At 33.5% G+C, this 19,117-nt stretch overlaps 4 protein-coding genes across 4 annotated transcripts; 2 read left to right on the top strand and 2 right to left on the bottom strand.

The window, feature by feature from the left end:
- Positions 1-1,605: 1,605 nt before the first annotated feature.
- LOC143915196 (uncharacterized) lies at positions 1,606-5,003 on the bottom strand. The gene is made up of 3 exons (XM_077435695.1): positions 4,209-5,003; positions 2,538-2,697; positions 1,606-2,453 (listed from the first exon to the last, which is right to left on the bottom strand). Exons 1-3 carry the CDS (start codon positions 4,292-4,294, stop codon positions 2,244-2,246), a joined length of 456 nt encoding a protein of 151 aa, XP_077291821.1. The 5' UTR covers positions 4,295-5,003; the 3' UTR covers positions 1,606-2,243.
- A 2,623-nt stretch (positions 5,004-7,626) lies between these two features.
- On the top strand, positions 7,627-8,855 carry RpL21 (ribosomal protein L21). The gene is made up of 3 exons (XM_077435540.1): positions 7,627-7,706; positions 8,257-8,391; positions 8,471-8,855. The coding sequence occupies exons 2-3, from the start codon at positions 8,263-8,265 to the stop codon at positions 8,819-8,821; spliced, it is 480 nt and encodes a 159-aa protein (XP_077291666.1). The 5' UTR covers positions 7,627-7,706; positions 8,257-8,262; the 3' UTR covers positions 8,822-8,855.
- Positions 8,849-11,449, bottom strand: Usp12-46 (Ubiquitin-specific protease 12/46). The gene is made up of 8 exons (XM_077435539.1): positions 11,263-11,449; positions 10,868-11,070; positions 10,592-10,672; positions 10,139-10,355; positions 9,982-10,062; positions 9,478-9,911; positions 9,261-9,404; positions 8,849-9,183 (listed from the first exon to the last, which is right to left on the bottom strand). The coding sequence occupies exons 2-8, from the start codon at positions 10,928-10,930 to the stop codon at positions 9,076-9,078; spliced, it is 1,128 nt and encodes a 375-aa protein (XP_077291665.1). The 5' UTR covers positions 10,931-11,070; positions 11,263-11,449; the 3' UTR covers positions 8,849-9,075.
- Positions 11,450-13,267: 1,818 nt separating this feature from the next.
- On the top strand, positions 13,268-17,456 carry scf (Calumenin B scf). Its single transcript, XM_077435940.1, has 7 exons — positions 13,268-13,422; positions 14,195-14,426; positions 14,507-14,666; positions 14,749-14,872; positions 15,838-15,959; positions 16,031-16,140; positions 16,228-17,456. The coding sequence occupies exons 2-7, from the start codon at positions 14,209-14,211 to the stop codon at positions 16,451-16,453; spliced, it is 960 nt and encodes a 319-aa protein (XP_077292066.1). The 5' UTR covers positions 13,268-13,422; positions 14,195-14,208; the 3' UTR covers positions 16,454-17,456.
- Positions 17,457-19,117: the final 1,661 nt, after the last annotated feature.

Here is a 19,117-nt window from a genome sequence, read left to right as displayed (position 1 = left end):
ATGTTCCTGATAACGAATTCAACACTAGGAAATGAGATACCTGCATCTTATATGAACTTTAACTTTATTCCCACCTCCTTTTTAGTGGCAAAATAATAATTAAATTAACTTGGAGTATACTTGTCACCCCCCCCAAAAAAAAAATCAGATCAAATAATTTTTAATTTAATTATATTGATTACTTAAATAGGAACATAAAAAAAAAATTTAAAAACAACAATGTAATATAAACCAACGAATAGGATCAAAAGCAACCATAAACATCTAAATTTAAAAAATACAATTTTTTTAATAAATAGGTTTCTAAAATCTACATTTTTTTATACTTTTTATTAAATTGAGCCTTTTGCAAGAGTATTTTGTTTGTAATTAGATAATCATACATTTGGCAACAATTTAAATCATAGTTCTCAATGCATTTTAGAACATTTTCAACACAATCCACAGAAAGTCTATTTCTTTCATCTGTCATCGTCTTTAATGTTCATAGTCAATGTTACATATTTTTTAATTCTGAGTTAAAAACTTCTCTAGGAATTTAAAAAGTAGTAAACCGAGACATTTGGGCGTCCCGGGAGGTTTGTTCGGGACACCGGGATACGAGACTTAAAACTGGTGATAGTCCCGATTAATCGGGTCGCCTGACAACCCTAAGTTAACCATGACGTTTATAGACAACCCCCAGACTGCACGGCACCAAAGACCCAAGATGAGAGCATGCGAACCGGACTGTCCATCTTTCACCATCCATCGTCTTTTCACTCACTTTAGTTACCCAACATGGGTGCACGAGATGGAAAAAGTTTTCCGCCCACACCTGGCCGACACTCTTATTTGCCTCTCGTTTACTCGCCAAACAATGGTCAATTCGTATTCAATGATGCATAGCCTGTACTAACTTTTATTACTTTATCTATGAACGTAGTAACAATATATGAAGTTTTGTGATAATGCGAAAATTCGAACTCGAGATTTTGACTGATTCGAAAACTTTTCGAACCGAATAGGTGTCCTCTTTTTTTAAGTTTTTGAATTCAATTATCTCCCAAACCGCTAACTGAATCGGACTGAAATTTTTTTACATCTAATAAAAAATAGTAATCTTTATAACTTAATATTTTTATCTGTAGTAATTTTACTCTCGAGTCGAGGTTTTTTGTTTTTCTCAAAAATTTCATATCTATCAGTTTAAGCTTAATACCAAGTTATGTATACAATTTGGTAAGCATCCGTCAACCGGAAGTGGCAGTTTGCTCTTGTTCAGATTTTCTTCCACTAATTTTTCCGACCCCTTAAACATGTGTGGTCGTCACGAAAAAATTCAAGTATAATTCTTGTATTAATGTGATGAAAATAAAAAAAAAATCATTATATTTTATAAACCGCAGGTGGGATTTTTTTCTCTTAGAAAGGTCAAAAATGTTGTGCCCACTATTCTGTCCACACCCCTGAACGTATCAAGCTGAAAATTTATATTCGTATTCTTTATGTACTAACTTAGAGCTCATAAGGTTTTGGTCAGAATTCGTAAACCGGAAGTAGTATTTTTTTTTAAACAATATTTCATTATTTTATTTTGACCTTTTAAATTTTTTTAATCTTCTTGATATTTATTGTGTATAATAAAGATGGTGATTTTAAGTAAAAATAATCTTATTCTCCTACTAGTATTGTCGTAAAAAGGAATCAATAGGTGATTGAATTGAATATAAAACTTATAACTTTAGTGCATTGTATTGCCAAGCAAATGTGGTCATCATGTAATTTTGAAATCATCAGTATATTCCAATACAATATGGGGAGGCAGTCAAAATATAGAATATCAATATTTCGAATTGTACAAATGTAAAATTTTCGAATTTGGAATATCAAAGTGTAGGAAATATTGAGGAATACGAACATATATAGTAGGAGGAAGAATATTCTGCATTTGTATAATTCTTAACTTTGATATTCTATATTTTGATTTGCATCCATAATACAATAAGAGGTTAGTAAAAAAAAATGAATATAACTGAGGCTCAGTCAAATCATGAACCTATCACCACTGTGCTGTGAAGAAGCGATGCATTCGTTATAAATAATATATGTATGTATGTACAACAGATGTGTCATAAAAAAATAATGTACTGGTGGATTGTGCGATTGGAAATTATTTATTTCTTAACTAAACAGGACAAAGAACATTAAAAATATATATTTGAGCCTTATAAGACTTGTTAGGGAAAAATTTAAGATCCATTTTAAAATTGGACAGCGTAGATAGGATAGTAATTTTTATCAGTGTCAATAGAGCAAGAACGCTTTTGGACGACAATAACAGACTTTTCCGTTCCCAAATAGCTGGGTACGGTAGATTGAAAGTTCTCATTGCCCGAAAGCACTCGGTTGTCGCAGTTGTAACTAATGCATACATCCATTTTAGGGGTGTCTACAGGAAAGTATGCAATACTCTGAAAAAAAAAAGTATTATATTTGAAAATAAACTTAGTTTGGACTAATACTTTATGTGTTCAATATATTTAAATAATACGAACCTCAGTATAGTCGATATTTTCATTTTCCAAAAATTCAGTATGTACTAAGTACCGTAAATACGCTGTTGGATGTTGAATCCTGTGTATCTTAGTCGGAGTTACCGAGGTAAATGCTTTCTTGATTGTTTGATATTCGTCCTGATGTTCCTGTAACTCTTTCCTGAAAATGTAAAAAATATATTGATAAAAAACCCCTAAAAGGATAATTGCCTAGTAATTTTAGGAAGGACTCATCTGTAACTAAATACATATTTATAAATTTTAGATTCACATCCCGTGCAACATCACAGGACATGAATACATACAAAAACATTTCGATAAACCATTACACATTATCAGTAATTTCAGGAAGGGCTAATCCGTAACTTGAACTATTTGGTTTCCATGATGCGGTATCTACCCACAATTTCAATTGAAAATTTTTAGCATAGTATCAGACCCTACCTACTTACAATTGAATATTACATGTGGATAAGCTATTCAATTGTATTTACAATACCTAAATATGTCGGACAATAGTCACTGCACAGATACAGAAACACAAAAGTTCTCGATTTGCAATGTTGGCAATAAGGGGGAAGCACCGCAAATAAGAATCAAAAAGCATACATACCAACAGTATCATTTTGCAAGAACAATGTTATCGAAATATTAAACCTACTGATAAACATATTGAATACATAACAACAATGTTATAGACGTGATGTCATTGACAGTATGAAATTGGACACCGTATCTCAAATGGCAAATTGAAATAATCATTTAAAAAACTGATACCACGCAATTTTCATACTGCCATTGACGTAAAATATATATGTACCCTAGACCCTGCAAATCAACCAAGTTCCAAAGAATAATAATAAATTTAATTACCAGGCCAAAGTTGCCTTTAATTTTTGCATTTAAACCAAAATGTAATTCTTATAATTGTATCCAATATATTTTAATAACTGTGATTTCTGTGGATCATTAAGTGACTATTTTTACATGTTCTCATCTACATCTACATATATATGTATGTACTTATTTACATTTACATACATTATAATTTAGTTAGAAATGTTTTTTTCTTAATTTCTTCATTAATTCTTACTTTTTTTTTAGCGTTCGATTTTGAAAATCTGGCAACCCTGTACAAGCCATACTAATCTGCAGCGTATTATTTTCGGACACAGAGAAGTGTTTCAATAAAAATTCATTAAAACATTTGTAATCGCCGATTTAAAAATCTCAAACTCCAAAAATTCTCACATTTATTGTCATTTATCCTGCAGAAAAATAAACAGTCCTGGTGCTGAATTCCGTGCTATTTATACAATGTTTAATTTTAGCGTAACTTCCAACTACATACATAATGAGTGTAAAATTTCACATGAAAATAATTATTCACGTAAATCAAAAGCTACAATACAAAACAAAATGAAAACATTTGGACAGGATGCTTCAAACACCAAACTGAATGAGTAAACATAAACAAACCAGAATCATATTTTATATTCCACGATACTGTAGAGATAAGTTGGTCATGATATTCTAACCAATATTTAGTAACTAGATTAAGAGTTAACCCACTATCAAGATAGTTGGAATATGAGATATGTACAGGTATGTAGATACGAATTGCGCGCCAAGCCGTTAAGTTAAATTCAAATTAAAATTTATATCACTTACAAAACGTAGAGTGTAGTCTCGTACGCTGCGCTCTTCTCCCAAGTGGATGGATAGTAGTCATTGTAATCGCTCAGAGTCAAAGACATGATAAATGTTAATTTCAGATCAATTCGAACAGCATACACGCTCTTACTCACACCAGGACCAATCGCTGACTGACGTTGTAGATTGCTTTGTTTGTGGTTGCAATGCTGTGAGCGGACTGGTCACAAACCTTTTATCAATTTGAGTCAGCTTCAATATGTTCGAGTTCGCCCAACTCTAGCAATTGAATAATAAATACGATAAGACCTAGATGTACACACAACTAGTTCCAGAATGTTATATGTATAACATGAAAGAAGAACAATATAAAAAAAAATCGAGTGTGACCAACCCATGACTTTATCTATGTGTGTATTTGAGGAATATAAGAAGGTTATAAACATTGATAGATGGGCCCTGACGTGTGATTTTGGTCGGAGATCTTGTCTTCACTAACTGAGGGGTGCGGGGGGTTTAACTAGCGGGGAAGTAAAGGTTTTTTTCTCTACGATGCAGCGGTACCTACCTACCTACTAAGAGAAACTGTGCATGCGCCATGTATTTTGCATACGCCAAAAGAGAGACCAGTATAAGACGTGAGGGTGGATCTAGTGTATTATACATCAATGGTTACAAAACAAAATTCGATATTGAACCGTACAGTCAGTTTATGAAATACTAATAACTATGACAGCGATACAAATTGAGCGCAAATGTATGGAAACTTGCACAAGACAAAAGTTCTACGTCGGATTTTGTTCAATTTTTTTTAATACTTAAAATCACTATCAGTATTATACACATTAAATATCTGACCAAAACCTTATCAGCTCTAAGTTAGTACATAAATAATACAAATATACACTTTCAGCTTGATACGTTCAGGGGTGTGGACAGAATAGTGGCCACAACATTTTTGACCTTTCTAAGAGAAAAAAATCCCACTTCCGGTTTATAAAATATAATGATTTTTTTATATTTTCATCAAATTAATAAAATAATTATACTTGAATTTTTTCGTGGCGACTACACATGTTTAAGGGTGTGACCAGTTTTCTCGTTACCAGTTTTAGTGTGACGGGTGATCACGTGTGACCGATCTAGAGCGACCGGTTGTCCTGTGATTGGTTCACATATGACTAGTAGTCCGTTTACCTATGTACATATGTATGTATATAACATTTATCTCAAAAATTTTATGAAAAAATTGGACGATTTATTAATAGGCATATAAAATCGCTTTGTCACATGATATAAATGAAACAATACTTGGATTCAAATTTATAGTTTTGTATTTAATTATACAACTTAATTTTAGAACTCCTTGTATAAACGAATATGCGTTATCGAATGCATTGTGTAAATATTGCACTGGAAGTGTTCGTGTATATTTTAATTTTATGTGAGTTATTATTCTGCAGAGTTGCGTCAGTGCTATGAATATAAAATACATAACATGTTTTTAAAGATTCGCGTACCAATTACTCAAACCACTGCATGAGTCATTTGTGATAACTCGAGATTTCCCCTGAAGTTGCATTCACACTTGGTTTAAACGCCAAATTTTTTGTGCCTGTTTGTGCAAGATGTTAACAATTCTGAGTATAATTTGAAATTAGTTTTATTTGAACAAAGATTCAATTACGTACATACATATATCCAATTGATATTCTCGTATTAGACCCGTAGTTATTGTAATGAAACATAGCGGTATTGTTGCATGTACATACTCGTATATAGGTAATTATGTTGTTTGCCATTTATTGATTTGCATATTCACAACACATACTGACTTATGAGCTATGAATGAGTTTATGAGCTAAAATAATGAGGGTTCAGTGATTATTCCACACAAATCAATCTCGCACACGTCACTAAAATCTCGATCACGGAAAATCTTGTACCCGAAAATTCCATACATCGAGATTATTAGACGCTAACTATCATACTAACGAGAGCTTGAGTGCCAGATATTTCATATTCACGATTTTCATGGCAACGATTGTCGTGTGCGCGATTGCAATGTGTGAAATAATCTGATTACTAACAATGAGTTAAATATGTAACTAAAATAGTTTTTTTTTTTAGAACGATTTAAGTTCAATTAACTTTTATTTGTGACTTGAAAAGTCATTCTTTAGGAATTTTAATATTTTCAAAAAAAAAATTAAGTGTAGCTGAAATCAAAGAATATTCTTTTAATTCTACATACATATGTACTTACTAATCTAGTAATGTTCGCTGATGGATTGCAATTTTTTCAAAATTAATCGATACATATGTTATTTGAGTAGTTTTTTTTTATATTTTTTAAATTTTAATAGGAATGTTTTAATTCAATATTCAAATTAAGAAGTGTAAATATTTAAAAAAAAAAAAAAAAAAAAAATATATATATATATATATATATATATATATATATATATATATATATATATATATATATATATATATATTCGATTTTGATGCATAGAATTTTAATTAAATTTGATTTTAAAATTCTTATTGATTTTTTTAACATTTCATATCGTGATAATAAATAAATTTTCATTAATTTTATGATTTAAATAAATTTGAGAATTGGAAGTTAAACCTGACATCCAAGAAAAATGTATTTATTTCTCAACCAAGTCAAGGGTTCTGATAAAAATAGAAATAATGCATAATAATTGTTTTTGTTTTAAAAATTGGCAGACCTATTAGAAATGTTTTTTCGGTAAACAGACTACTAGTCATATGTGAACCAGTCACAGGACAACCGGTCGCTTTAGATCGGTCACACGTGATCACCCGTCACACTAAAACTGGTCACGAGAAAACTGGTTAACCGATTTTAGGGTGTGACCAGTTTTCTCGTGACCAGTTTTAGTGTGACGGGTGATCACGTGTGACCGATCTAGAGCGACCGGTTGTCCTGTGACCGGTTCACATTTGACTAGTAATCACCGAACCGTTTTTTCAATAATTACAGTATTCGAACCGATCAACACTGCATTGTTTTATATGATCGGTGACTATTTCACACAAGGTGATCTCACACACGTCACTAAAATCTCGATCACGGAATATTTGACGGTCGAAAATTCCATTCATTGAGAGTTAGCTACGAGAATTTGAGTGTCAGATATTCTGTATTTGCGATTTTCGTGGTATAGATTGCCTTGCGCGTGATCGCAATGTGCGAAATAAATCGTTTACCGTTTTATATTCATATATATGTATGTAAAAACTTTAGTTTTCTTCAATAGAAATATAAATAAATTTCATATTCAAAAATTTAAATTTAGAAATTAAATGACATATAAATTATTAAATACTTCAATCGTGTAATATTTTGTTGAAAAAATCAATTTTTTAAATGAAAAACTTTTAATAGAAGGGTGTGGCGAAAAGTATTTCTAGTAGCTTTGTGCGTGCGCGGCGTCCATCGCGGTTCCGGCTCTCCTTTTCTGTCGGCCTGTCAGCGGATCACACGTAAGTGAGAGTGAAAGGGGCGCAGGGGGGCGCCAGAGTGGGGCGTAGCGCCAGGGGCGACGGGAGACCTTTGAGACACGTCACCCCGGCGCTGGCAACACATCGCCGCATTTCGCAGTGGGGCGCCCCCCTTCTGTCCACACGTGTCATACATAACCTCTACATCGTACCAGCGCCCAATAATATCATTTATAATTTGTAAACAATTTGGCACCTAATTGTAATATCACATGAAACTGATAAATACTTACACCCTTTTGGTCATTCCAAATTGATATTGACATTCTTTGATATTGGTATGCGTTCATTCCATACCGATTAGGTTCTTTCATCGTTTGAGACTAGTCTTTGAATTATCTTGATCAAATTAGTGCTCTCAGTTTATAATAGTATTTGTAAAAATTCTGATTTTATATTATTACACCAATGAGACTTGATTTTGTGGAAAACATTCGATTTGTTTTCAGAAATATTCTGTTCACTGAAAAATTATTTCTATTACACACTAAATTTGTTCAATTTTTTTTATTTATTTGTTTTTTAATTTCAGGCCATCATGACGAACTCTAAGGGTTATCGCCGCGGCACACGCGATCTTTTCTCCAGGAAATTCCGCTCCCATGGCGTCATTCCATTGTCGACGTACATGAAAATCTACAAAGTCGGAGACATTGTAGATATCAGGGTTAGTTTTATTTTCTACATGACCATTTACAAATTATATTTATCCAATAATTTTGACTAAACTTTTATACATGTTGTAGGGTAATGGAGCTGTTCAGAAGGGTATGCCCTTCAAAGCATACCACGGAAAGACTGGACGTGTGTACAACGTAACCGCACACGCCTTAGGAGTCATTGTCAACAAACGCGTACGCGGAAACATCATCCCCAAGAGGATCAACATCCGCATTGAACACGTTAAGCACTCCAAGTGCAGAATTGATTTCCTCGCTCGCGTTAAGAGGAATCTTAGCCTCCAGAGGAAAGCCCGCCAGGATAAGGTGAAGTTCAGTTTGAAGAGACAGCCCGCTCAACCCAGGAAAGCCCATACCGTTTGCGCAAGGAAAGAGCCAATCGTACTAGCACCTGTCCCATATGAATGTATGGCTTAAATTTTATATTTATAAATAAAATACATTAAGTATATGCTGTCGTTTTATTTTTATGAGGATTTATGGAAGGTGAAACTCGAAACAATGCTTTTAAATTACATATTAAATTTTTTTATTTACAAACAATACTTGATGTTAACAGATGAGGATTTTGTAGATACTACTTAATTATGATTTGTCACTAATGAGTCATTTAGTTTACACACATACAATTCGAAGCAATTTATATGCATGTATATAAATACATTATTAGACTAAACACAGTCTCTCGACTGATAGAATAAGATATATCCAGTCTCTGAGGATTTTTGTATATCTGAGGTGAGACCATAGAAGTCTTCAATTGTAGAAGCGTCTATTTTCTGAAAATCATAAACAAGAAGTTGAGTATCGTTGACTATTATTTTATTAGATTGATCTTAAATTGAATGGGACTTACATCTACCATATCATCATCGAAAAGCAGCCAAAACCCATGGCTTTTAACTATACTTATATAATGTCCTCTATTTGGACCAGATCCGCAATGAATTACGACTGCTACCAAATCGTATAATCTATCAGGATTTACAGCATCATCAGACTGAAATTAAAAGGCATGGATATGAGTTTCATTCACGTTTTTGATTACATTTAGTGGAGAAGAACATTATTACTGTATTAAATAATCGAAGTTCCAATGGAAAAACAACTCGATGCGATACTTTTATGTGCCTATTGTACTGTTCCATGTATTTGAATCTTTTGAGGTGTAGTGCTAGAATCATTGGTAACTTTTTTACTCTCATCCTCTTTTGAGCTTCTTGATAGCTGCTGCAGTGGTCGCATTTGAATTTGTTCTCGCTGCATAGGGTTTCTGTGTTGCTGAAGCATCGTAAGCAATGAGTGATGCTGGTGTTGAGGTCGACGTCTACTTGCAAATCGAAGAAGTCTTCGTCTTTGCTGCTGACGGTTTCGCAATTCAAGCATCGTGTTTCACTCGTTAGTATTCCTTGAAATATTTCATGAACCCAAGTGGGTTCGTGGTTTGAGCTACTACTGCTATCACTAGATCCTGGTTTAGGCTTACATGGATTTTGGTTTCTTTCAGCTGAAAAAACAGTTCTTGTGTGATGGCCAATAAAGTAAAGATTATTTCAATTTTTTACAAAAATATTTACCTAAAATAATTTCATTTATGTGATTTATTAAAAAATTTAAAAACTCGTGTGCATCCTGTTGCATATAATTATCAAATTCCTCTGAAAAAAAAAAAGATGAAGACAAAATTAGTATACAAAAAGTCTCAATATTTAATTTAATGTTTAATAAGAAAACCTTTTTCTTTGCGAAGTCTGGCAATGAATTTTTTCGGCGCTATAGAGCCAACTTTCTTTTTTTGCGTTGCTATGCTATAAAATAAATCAGCTAAACAAGTCAGTAACGTCTCTTTTGTCCTTTTGTTTTTGGCTTTGTATTCGAGAACTTTCTCTCTGAACGGACGGCAGAAGTATAAAGCTTGCAATACTGAATTGCTGTAGCATGTATTTCCAAACTGAAATTATTAAAGCATAAACATGATTATACCGACAGTAGAAAAATCGTATGTAATAATATGAATACATTTATAATTATAGACCAAAACAATAAAGCATTAAAACGAAAATAAAGTCAAAGACAACACGTACGATAACGACATGATTACACATAGTCACATGTCTAAAGTTCTATTTGACTTTTCATACAGTACTCTAGTTAGAAAGATAAGATATCAAAATTGCTTATACTTACATTGACTAAACCAAAATAATGTTCATTCGGAGGAAATTGGTCTGATCCTATATCTCGTTCTAATTGCGAAACATTTCCGCCCTATAAATCGGTCAAGATCGAGTTAACATTTTGTAAAATTGTATGAGTGATAATTGAACAATTAATGTTTATGAACCGGAAAAATGATCGGATTTAATTAACAAATGATTTATAATGATTTTTTAATGAAATTTTTAAGTGTAAACGATGGGTAAGCAGTATTTTAGCTTGGGAGTAATTCAAGGTGCGTCTTACCATGTTGGTGTTGGGCTCATGACAGCCGCTGACAGCAGACACAACACGACAATCCACGCCCATACAATAATTATTTATATCCCGTCGGTCGACCGTAATGTTATCAATGTACTTTGGGATTGATGAATGCTAACGCAATTATAGTAGAACGTCAATTGACTGGGTTAAATAGGAATTCAAATTTTCCTTATAATGAAAAAAATCTAGGTTATGGAAAAAATAAATCACATTGTAATAATATACCAATATTAACGGTGCGGAATCCGGACGATAACATTCATTCAAAAATGATAATCTGGACTCCAGACTGCATATCGTTTTTGAATGAGTCACATTAAAAATACAATTTTACTAAGTTTTATGATTTTTTCATAACTTTAAAGGTCTGTTCATACCTAGTCGGTACGAACCGACTTCAGCAGGTATCCGGCCGTACGAAAAGTATTCTTTGGTACATTTTGTATGGGTATATTCAAACCAACCGTCACGTTTACACCACGGCAGGCTTACAGCAGTACCCGACATTTCCTGTTCATACCTTACAGCAACATCCGTCAACGTATCGTATCCGTTTTTTTGGCCATCGTGCAAATATACACGCGAATTACGTGCCATGAGTCTGCCGCTTTGCTGTTTTGGACCAATTATCGATAGTGACAGTTGACAGCTGTTCAATCTTTCGACATGGTTTTGGCGCTGACAATGACTTTTTGATAATGCTTCCTTAAATTTTGTAGATTTTTTGGTGATTTGTGTTTTTATTTTATCCAGTATTGTTTCAAATTGGTATCGGTTCATACGGAAATATTTAAAAAAAATTTGTCCATCATCCACAAGCTCCTTATACAGTGTCCAAAACTCTCATTCGGTTTTTCTATTTTTTAACATGGGATGCACATCAAAACGCCTCCGTGCTTTTTTATTGCCTTCTTGAGCTTCTTCTTCCAACAACAACGCGATTATACATAATTTTTCGTTCGATAAACGCCGAAACATTTTTGCTGACTTGTATTCTGACGCGTAGCTACGAATGCACGTGTATGCATTCATATTGTATCATAAGTACTTGACAATACGACGTAAGCAATATTGCACCGTATCGTCATGGCCTGTAATGTATAAGTAAGCCGATCTTGCCTGCACTCGGCCAAAGTGCTGTAAACGTGACGTGACCGCGACGTGTAGGTAGATATTAATAGAAATGTAATAAAATTACATATTTGAAACGGAGTCGTGCAGTGCTGAAGCCGTGCAGTGCTGTTAAGTATGAACAGACCTGTAAGCATATATTTTTGGATATTAGTTAAATAATTTTATTTAATATACTATTTTTGTTTGTTGAATTAATTCGTTTAATTAAATACGAATAAAAAAAGTTCTAGCATACTTAGCAAACCTTTATTTAGTTCTCTTTATGTATTTAGTAAATATAAGTCGGAAAAGATTGTTAGATTTTCATATTAAAGATGCATAAAAACTAGATATTATTTTAATTAAAAAATAAATATGTATTTTTTAGATAAGAAAATTAAAATTAAAAACTTTGATTGGACATACAAAGGTCTGTTCATACTTAACAGCACTGCACGGCTTCAGCACTGCACGACTCCGTTTCAAATATGTCATTTTATTACATTTCTATTCATATCTACCCACACGTCGCGGTCACGTCACGTTTACAGCAATTTGGCCGAGTGCAAGGCAAAATCGGCTTACTTATACATTAGAGGCCATGACGATACGGCGCAATATTGCTTACGTCGTATTGTCGAGTACTTACAATATGAATCGACGTCAGCAAAAATGTGTAGACGTTTATCGAACGAAAAATTATGTATAATCGCGCTGTTGTTGGAAGAAGAAGCTCAAGAAGGCAATAAAAAAGCACGGAGGCATTTTGATGTGCATCCCATGTTAAAAAATAGAAAAACCGAAGGTGAGTTTTGGACACTGTATAAGGAGCTTGTGGATGTTGGACAAAATTTTTTTAAATATTTTCATAAAAAATTTTTTTTTTTTTTTTAAATATTTGCGCCAAAACCATGTCGAAAGATTGAACAGCTGTCAACTGTCACTATCGATAATTGGTCCAAAACAGCAAAGCGGCAGACTCATGGCACGTAATTCGCGTGTATATTTCCACGATGGCCAAAAAAACGGATACGATACGTTGACGCATGTTGCTGTAAGGTATGAACAGGAAATGTCGGGTACTGCTGTAAGCCTGCCGTGGCGTAAACGTGACGGTTGGTATGAATATACCCATACAAAATGTATCAAAGAATGCTTTTCGTACGGCCGGATACCTGCTGAAGTCGGTACGTGCTGACTAGGTATGAACAGACCTCAATGGTTTAAAAATAGTTTTGATTTTTCAAATATATGCTTGAGTTTTGGGCTGTTATGTTAGCTGTCAGACTTGGCTGATGTGGAAGTTCCTGTTGGAGCGGCGCCTATCCAGAAGAGACACGTCATCTCTTTCTATCGTTGTTAGCAAATCACTGCTAGTTCAGTAACTAGGATCTTACTTTGGTCTCGTCTTCCATCTCGTACAGGTTGGTGTCTCATTTCGATGATTAAAGTTTGTTTAAACGATTTATAAATGATGTACCATTAGATATAAAGTTTAATCAAGAACCTATTAAATTTTTCTAACAAGTCTGTAACGACCTTTGTATGCTTAACAAATACTTCCATTTTTAGCATCTCATGTGTCTAATGATGAGTTTTTAATGATTTTTCAAAAGATTTTATTTATTGTCAAGTATTATTTTTATTGATGTAGCCAACAATTAAGCCGTGTCGTGGCTACATCCAGTTTGAAAGTATTAAGAATTAAATTTTTGACAATTCGAAAAGGCTTAGATATTCTTAGAGCTGATGAGATTAGGTTGACAATAGATTAATTTTTTGGAGAATAATATTTCAATGTCTTGTTGAAATCATTTTCACATTTTATTTCAACGTAAAAGTCAGTTAATAATTTTATAGTAAACGAAATGAATTATAATATTTTGTATGGTAATATGAGTAAGGAACAAACTCTAAAATTCTAAATAACATATCTTTGAATAATCATCTAAAATCTTCAAAATTCATCTAGAAACATATTAAACCCACAAAATGAGAACATTCTTGAATATTGCTCATAAAACAGAATGTCAACTTTAATAAGGAAGTTGTTGATAAGATAATGTGTGTTCATTAACCGCATAATATAAACATTAACTATGTACATACGTATTTATATGTTTAATTTTATTATATGTGATAATGTCGACGAAATTATAACGCGCTGTACATAAATTCTCACTTTTGACGTTTCAGGCTGCTGTATAAAAATGAAGTTTTTAATCTTCGCTTGTGTAGTATTTTGTGTGGTGGTCGTGGCCGTCCCTAAACCTGACGATAAAAGGCCGTTAAATCATGATTTATCCGATGTTGAACATTTTCAAAATCAGCATCACAATCCACAATATGATCACGAGGCGTTCTTAGGTGAAGATCAGGCAAAAACATTTGATCAGTTGCCGCCAGAAGAGAGCAGGAGAAGACTCGGGTTAGTTGAAATACATATGTACATTAGAATGACGTATTTATCAATTTATTATTTTGTAATTTGAGTTTAAACACTTATAGAATAATAGTTGATAAGATTGACAAAGATAGTAATGGTTTTGTAAGTATGGAAGAGTTAAAAGACTGGATTCGTTACACTCAAAATCGGTATATCGAAGACGACGTAGAGAGGAATTGGAATCAAAATAATCCAGAAAATATGGATGTTTTATCTTGGGATGTAAGAATATGTATATTTTTATCTTAAATGTGATTTTTTAATTAATTTAAATTTTATTCAATATTTTCCTTAACATTTGTAGAGTTATCAGAAGCAAATGTATGGATTTATTGATGAGATGGACGACAAAGAGTCTGAAGGAGATGGAGAAGGCTTTTCCTATAAGGCGATGTTCCGTCGTGATCGTAGGCGATGGAATCATGCAGGTAATCATTTTTATTTATTATTTAATATTTTATTTTATTTTATAGCCTATATTATGCCACCTATGTAGTCAGATTTTTTTTACTACTTCTTTTGTACTAACAAATTTTAAACATTACAATACAATATAGTCATCTATGGACAAATTGGTATAATTAACAATAAAAAAATTCGATATACATACAGCGAATTTGCAAGAACACATTTTACAGAGAATTTAATTAGCATACTATTTATAATAATCAACAATTTCGAGATGCTAAAAACTCGAATTTCCGGGATACTGAAGAGGGAAGGGGATGCCGATTTATTGGATCCATAGCAACAAATAAGCTACCTAATCGGTAACTCTAGCACGAGATGGTTGATTTGGGCTTTAATAACCACCCAGATCTCGCCAGCAGCGTATATGAATGGCATTATTACTCGATTCCTACTAGGACTTGAACCCACGACCTTTCAAATGGTATATATTGGCTCTACCAGTGAGCTACGCTGTGACTATATATTGTCTATTAACCAGTTAACTGCCACTCGTGGAATATTTGATCGTTCATGGACGCTAATTTTTATAAATAATAATTTCAACAATGAAATCAGATATATTGGTAAACTCTGATAAGAAACGATCGACTTGGGAGTCAAGATCTGATTTGCGAAACCGGGCCAGGAATTGAACCCATGACCCCACAGTTGATAATATAATACGCTAACCACTGAGCTATTTATCTGGTGTATTATTGTTGAAAGAATCTTGAAAAACTCATATCATCGATTTTTTATTTTTGTAACCAAGTTTGTCCATAGATGGTACTTTTAAAAGCCTCTTTGAACGTTAAATATTGCACGTTTTGGAAAATAAATTGACGCGACTCGCCCGGGAGATATTGGTGTATAAGCGAGTCAATGTGCGACTCACTGGTGAGTCACTGTCATACAAAGTAGTAAATTCAATTTTTTTTTTCAGATATTGACCGTGATGATGCCTTGAATAGGACTGAATTTAGAGCTTTTCTACACCCAGAAGACCATCCAGCAATGAAAGACGTCATCGTAGTTGAAACCATGGAAGATATCGATAAAGATAAAGTATGTAATGTTTCATTTTAACAATAATTTAATTGTATTTGATGTTTTTAATCAATTGTTTTTGTTTCAAGGATGGAAAAATTTCTTTAGAAGAGTACATAGGTGATATGTACAGACCTGACGATGGCAGCGAAGAACCTGAATGGGTGCAGAATGAACGAGAACAATTCACTCAATATCGGTACTTTTATATACGTACATAATTATAAAATCCATTTTCATAATTTTATTTGAGTATTTTTGTAAATATGGTGTGTTATTTATTTAGTGATACTAACAAAGACGGTATTATGGATTTGGACGAGGTCAAGAGCTGGATCATCCCTCCGGATTTCGATCACGCTGAAGCTGAAGCTAGACATTTGATATTCGAGGCTGACAAAGACGCCGATGAAAAGCTGACCAAAACTGAAATTTTAGGAAAATATGATCTGTTTGTAGGTTCGCAGGCGACCGACTTCGGCGAAGCTTTGGCTCGGCACGACGAGTTTTAATTTTGGACATTTACCAACGGCGGTAAATGACGTTTTTTGTACTCGAAATTGGCGGTGCCTTGGATGATTGTTTTCATCGATATCGTATTTTCATTTAGGCGTAATGTAACAAATTGTAATTTTATTGAGCTTAATCGTGTAGGTGTTAACTTAGTTTATTTATGTATAAATTTAACACCTACCATACTCATTTACAAATTAATTTTGTTAACGTACAACTTACATACATATATATATAAATATGTAGATTAGAATATAAATTTTTATTTTCTTACAATTTTCGACAAATTTTCTTATGATTGTATTTATTTATAGATTTTGATATGTTTTTACACTTTTCATTCGAATGACTGTTAAATTAGTAATATACGTATATATCCACATACAATATAATATACCAAATTACGTACTCACTTAATAATCTCGTAAAAGAATCTCACTTGTCTGTTTAGTGTAGCGCTTTGTGTACTTTAATCATGATCAAATGTCTCTATTCATTCCAAATGAATTGCATTTATGTTTACTTAGATTTTTATATAATATAATATATACGTAGTATACATTTGTTTAAGTGTGATATTGAATAGTGCAATCGTCATTTTGATTTTCAACTCGGCTTATTGCTAGTTCATCAATGTTGAAGTTTTACCATTTCAAAATTCTCAAACTCCAATGCAACATATCATTTTATGTTAATGTGATTTGAATAATCTCACTATTTAAAGAATTGACTATCGTAGTGAAATTTTTTTACAATTTTAAACGGAGTTTAGTTGTGACGATTATGAACGAACTTCATGTGTACTTCACAATTCCTACTTAAAGCAATTTATTTTATTAATCGTAGGCGATAATGTAATTGAATCTCTTTTACTGTGAGGATGCTTGTGTAGCTGTTTTTGTTAATATTTTGTAAGTTTTGTACAATTGTTGTATTTTTTTAACGTGCCAAAAATTTTTTTATATACAAAATATAATATAATAAATTGTAATGCTATAGCTAACATGTTTTTTTAATTATCTGCAAATTCATTTACATTGTAAATTTGTTCTGAATGATCTTTTGTGATCTTCATTGTGTTGTATGGAGTCGAGACACGGATCCTTACAGAGTGAGAAAGGGACATGTTAGATGCCTTCGAAGTGTAGTGTTGGAGTTGGATGCTGCGTATTCCATGTACTGCAAAACGCACGAACATCTCCATCATCAAGAGTTGTAAGTTTCAGGGTGACTCTCCACAGCATGTCGGAAAAAGATTATTTCCTACTTTGGCCATATTGGCAGGAAGAATGTGGAGAGTCTAGAGCAGCTGGTAGTCACCGGAACATTCGAAGGAAGGTGAGCGATAGGAAGGTCTCCCATAGGATGGTCAGACCAAATTAAATAACAGACGAGGTTGTTCTTAAATGTTGCTATCAACTTGGCGCGGGATTGCGAGGATCGTTTGCTGGATTTCAGATGATACAAATGACCACTACGCTCAGTATTGAGAAAACGAGGTAAAATAAGAATTTGAATATGATTTCAAATTTATAATCTATAAATTTATATATGTATTTACTAGCTGAACCCGTCATCCGTTGTAATGCCACAATAACGGATGCAATTCCCGTTCCCGTTCCCGTTCTCTTTTCCATTCCCGTTCTCGTTCCCGTTCCCATTTGTCGGTAAAATGCAGGCAGTGAACACGTTGGTCGCGACGCGTTGATCGTGATCGATGATAGTGACGCGATGACGCGATGATCGCGACGCGTTGCAATGAGACTCATTCCCGTTTTTGGGCGATTTTTTTTCACAGTAATCTTCCCGGACATGCATACAACAAATCCTGAAAGTTCCATCGTAATCGGTTCGGTGGTTTAGGAGCCTATTCGAGACACACACACACACACACACACACACAGACATTCATTTTTATATATGTATGTATATAGATTTTATTTTATTATTAGAGCCCGGAATCTGAAGGGGCTGTTTATTGTTCAAAGATTGTAAGTGAATTGTTAAAGGTTTTCCGAACCTTTTTTACAAAGCATTTACAACAATTGAATAATAGGCGGCACGTTTCCGGCCCCTTCAGATTCCGACCTCTATTTATTATACATAAATTAATCAAGCACACTCGTCTAACAGATTGCTCCAAAGCGACGAGTGTGCTAAAAAGATTAAGAAAGGACAAAAGGAAAAAAGTACATCAAATACAAGTAAAAATACATAAATAAAGAAAAGAAAAATAAATAAACATGACATAAAAATTCTTAACTAATCAAACTAACTCAACCGTTCTAATTGGTTGCGACTTCCGTATCTTAGGAAGTGGTGCAGAAAATGACGAGAGATGTGACAAATGTCAATGGCACCATCCAGTGAATTTAAGAAACGGAGGCCACGAGGAATGGGAGAATAACTATAAGCCACAGTTCTAGCCAGAGGAGTGTGAAAAAGGGGACGCTGGCGGGTCCATATCACTCTCCGGAGCATGAAAGCCCAACTCAGCCAGGATAGACGGACAGGAGATAAAGCCTCTAAATATGGAAAATAAGAACTTGATGAGGGAAACACTCCTCCTGTGTTCAAGAAAAGTGTAGCCGACGTACCCATGACGAATTGTGAATTAAATAAATATGGGTAAATCTCATATTGCTCCTTATAAAGCAGTCGAA

The sequence above is a fragment of the Arctopsyche grandis genome, chromosome 8, assembly GCF_051622035.1.
Source record: "Arctopsyche grandis isolate Sample6627 chromosome 8, ASM5162203v2, whole genome shotgun sequence".
In the NCBI taxonomy this organism is placed as follows: Eukaryota; Metazoa; Arthropoda; class Insecta; order Trichoptera; family Hydropsychidae; genus Arctopsyche; species Arctopsyche grandis.
The sequence above is the reverse complement of the archived record's forward strand: the minus strand, read 5'-3'. Positions and strand labels throughout refer to the sequence as shown.